Source organism: Chaetura pelagica, unplaced genomic scaffold, assembly GCF_000747805.2.
Source record: "Chaetura pelagica isolate M959 unplaced genomic scaffold, ChaPel_1.0 scaffold17, whole genome shotgun sequence".
Taxonomy (NCBI): Eukaryota; Metazoa; Chordata; class Aves; order Apodiformes; family Apodidae; genus Chaetura; species Chaetura pelagica.
This window is the reverse complement of record NW_009970726.1, coordinates 8538117-8540126: the sequence shown is the minus strand read 5'-3', so window position 1 is coordinate 8540126 and position 2010 is coordinate 8538117. Positions and strand designations below refer to the sequence as shown.

The 2010-nt window shown below is 40.4% G+C and overlaps 1 protein-coding gene across 1 annotated transcript in view; it reads right to left on the bottom strand.

Moving 5' to 3' along the window:
- PITRM1 (pitrilysin metallopeptidase 1) overlaps positions 1-1078 on the bottom strand; it is a 29164-nt gene extending 28086 nt beyond the window's left edge. The window contains exon 1 of the mRNA XM_010007041.1: positions 925-1078. Within this exon, the coding sequence (XP_010005343.1) occupies positions 925-1078 (154 nt within the window). The remainder of the gene's footprint in view (positions 1-924) is intronic.
- Between the last annotated feature and the right edge of the window lie 932 nt (positions 1079-2010).

Genomic DNA, 2010 nt, shown 5'->3' with positions numbered 1-2010 from the left:
GGTCCGCGGGGCGGTGAGGCCGCGGGGGGGCTCGGCGGGTCCGAAGCGGGGCGGAGCGTGGGTGTTCGGGATGACTGACCGTGGTGGGGCGGACGGGAATAGTTTGGAAGTGCCTGTGCTTGTTCAGGAAGTTCCCATGAAAATCAAAAGCTGTGTTGGTTGTAAAGGGAGTGACCTTTGAGTAAAGCATGTTGTTTGCTTTTTCAAATTAAAAAAATAAAAATAAAACCACAAGGCCTGAGGTAAATGTGTTTCAGGGGCTGCGTCTCTCCTTGGCAGCGCCTTGCCAGTGCGTCTTCATATTTGATACTAATAATTTGTGTTGCAAATATTGTATTACTAATTGTAAGTAATAGTTCGCATCTTATGCAGGTGCTCTGTGAGGAAAATAAGCAAAGTGGGAAACTAAACGCAGCTTTAGCCCTGCAGTTGTGTCTGTATGCAGAGCCTTTGCACAAGGCCTTTCACACCGGGGTGGCACAGCTCAGAGAAATCAGCACCCACTTAGTTTTACATCTGACTTCCAGTAAGTGTCGTAACAGAGATCTTGAGGAATATTCTCAGGACATCATACCCACCAAGGAAGTGCTGGTACATTGTGCTTCCATGCCTAGGCTTTTATTCCTTCCATTTTGCAAAGTAGGATGATTTTTAGATAGTAACTTGATAACTGACAGTTCACATTGCATGTTCATGTGTGAAGTACGGCCACCAAATCACGTCCCTTCTTCTGAACCTAAGAGCCCGATTACCTATTTAGACATAAGAGGCTTGATGCCAAAAGGAGAGACTACGTGGGATTTTAAACAAAAGCAGAGTCAGCAACAGGTGCTTGGCACGTCCCACACTGCTTATCTTCAGTGTGTTGGCTCTGATGTTAACTGGAAAAAAATGGAATTTAAAGTACCCTGGGAATGTTTGTACCATCTCTGACCTCTTCCTCCTCTTTGCTGCCTGGCATGCAGTTGTCTGCCTCCCGCTGCTGCCTGTGATCTGTCACGTTATCAGTCACGTTAGGGTTTTTATCGTCCTTGCATGACTCAGCTGCCCTCCCCACTCCTGCTGCCCTAGCGCACATCCTCCATCTCCCCGCCAGCTGCCTGGCTCTGGAGTGCTCTGGCGCCTTTCATTTCCTCTTTTTCTCATTTGTGTTTTCCATGTAATTTCCCCATTTCATTAATTTTTAAATTAAATTAAAAAGCCAGTAACTTGCTGTAGTAAAATTCGGGATGTTGTGCATTAACCCATATAGCCTTTCATCTGTCTTAATTACATATCTTTCTCTGTCTTTTTAAAGGCTAGTGAAAAAACAGAGTAACTTATGAGTAAGGCTTAGATGCTGTGTCCTAGTGAATGTAATTTGTTTGCTCCCAAATTTCATTATACCTGATTTCCTCCCTGCCTTCTACCATTCCACCTCCTCTTTTTTTGGTCTTTTTTTCTGCATTTGTTTCAGATCGGATTCAAGATGCACAACTTTGATAGAAGCTGCTTCCAATATGTGTTTCATTTCAGTTCTTATGTTTCCAGAAACTATATATTTCCACCATGAAGAATTAACCCTCATGGGAACTTTACATTATTTATGTTTTTTTCAAGCTAAAAGCAGTTACATAAACATAAAATATACAATGTTCTCAAAAGAATAAACATATAAAAGAAGTACTTCTGAGATTCACATAGAGTGAGTTTAATCTGCATGGTGTAATTTTCAAATATTTTATGTATTTTCATATATATATGGTTCATAGTTAGTTACAAGGTTAACTTGCAGCAAATTTAATTTGAAAATGCTGTGCTTTTTTTTCTGTTGATTGTTCAGTTCCCTGGTTTTACTAACAGTTTCCTAATTTGACCATAAGCTACTGTCTCTTTTTACAGATTTCTTGCCATCAATATTTAGTTTGCTTTATGGTTTATAACATTCATCTTAATGGAACATCAGGTTGGCATTCTGCTGAAGACATTTATTTATTTTTAGTTGATGTTTATATTGGAAGGATGATTTAC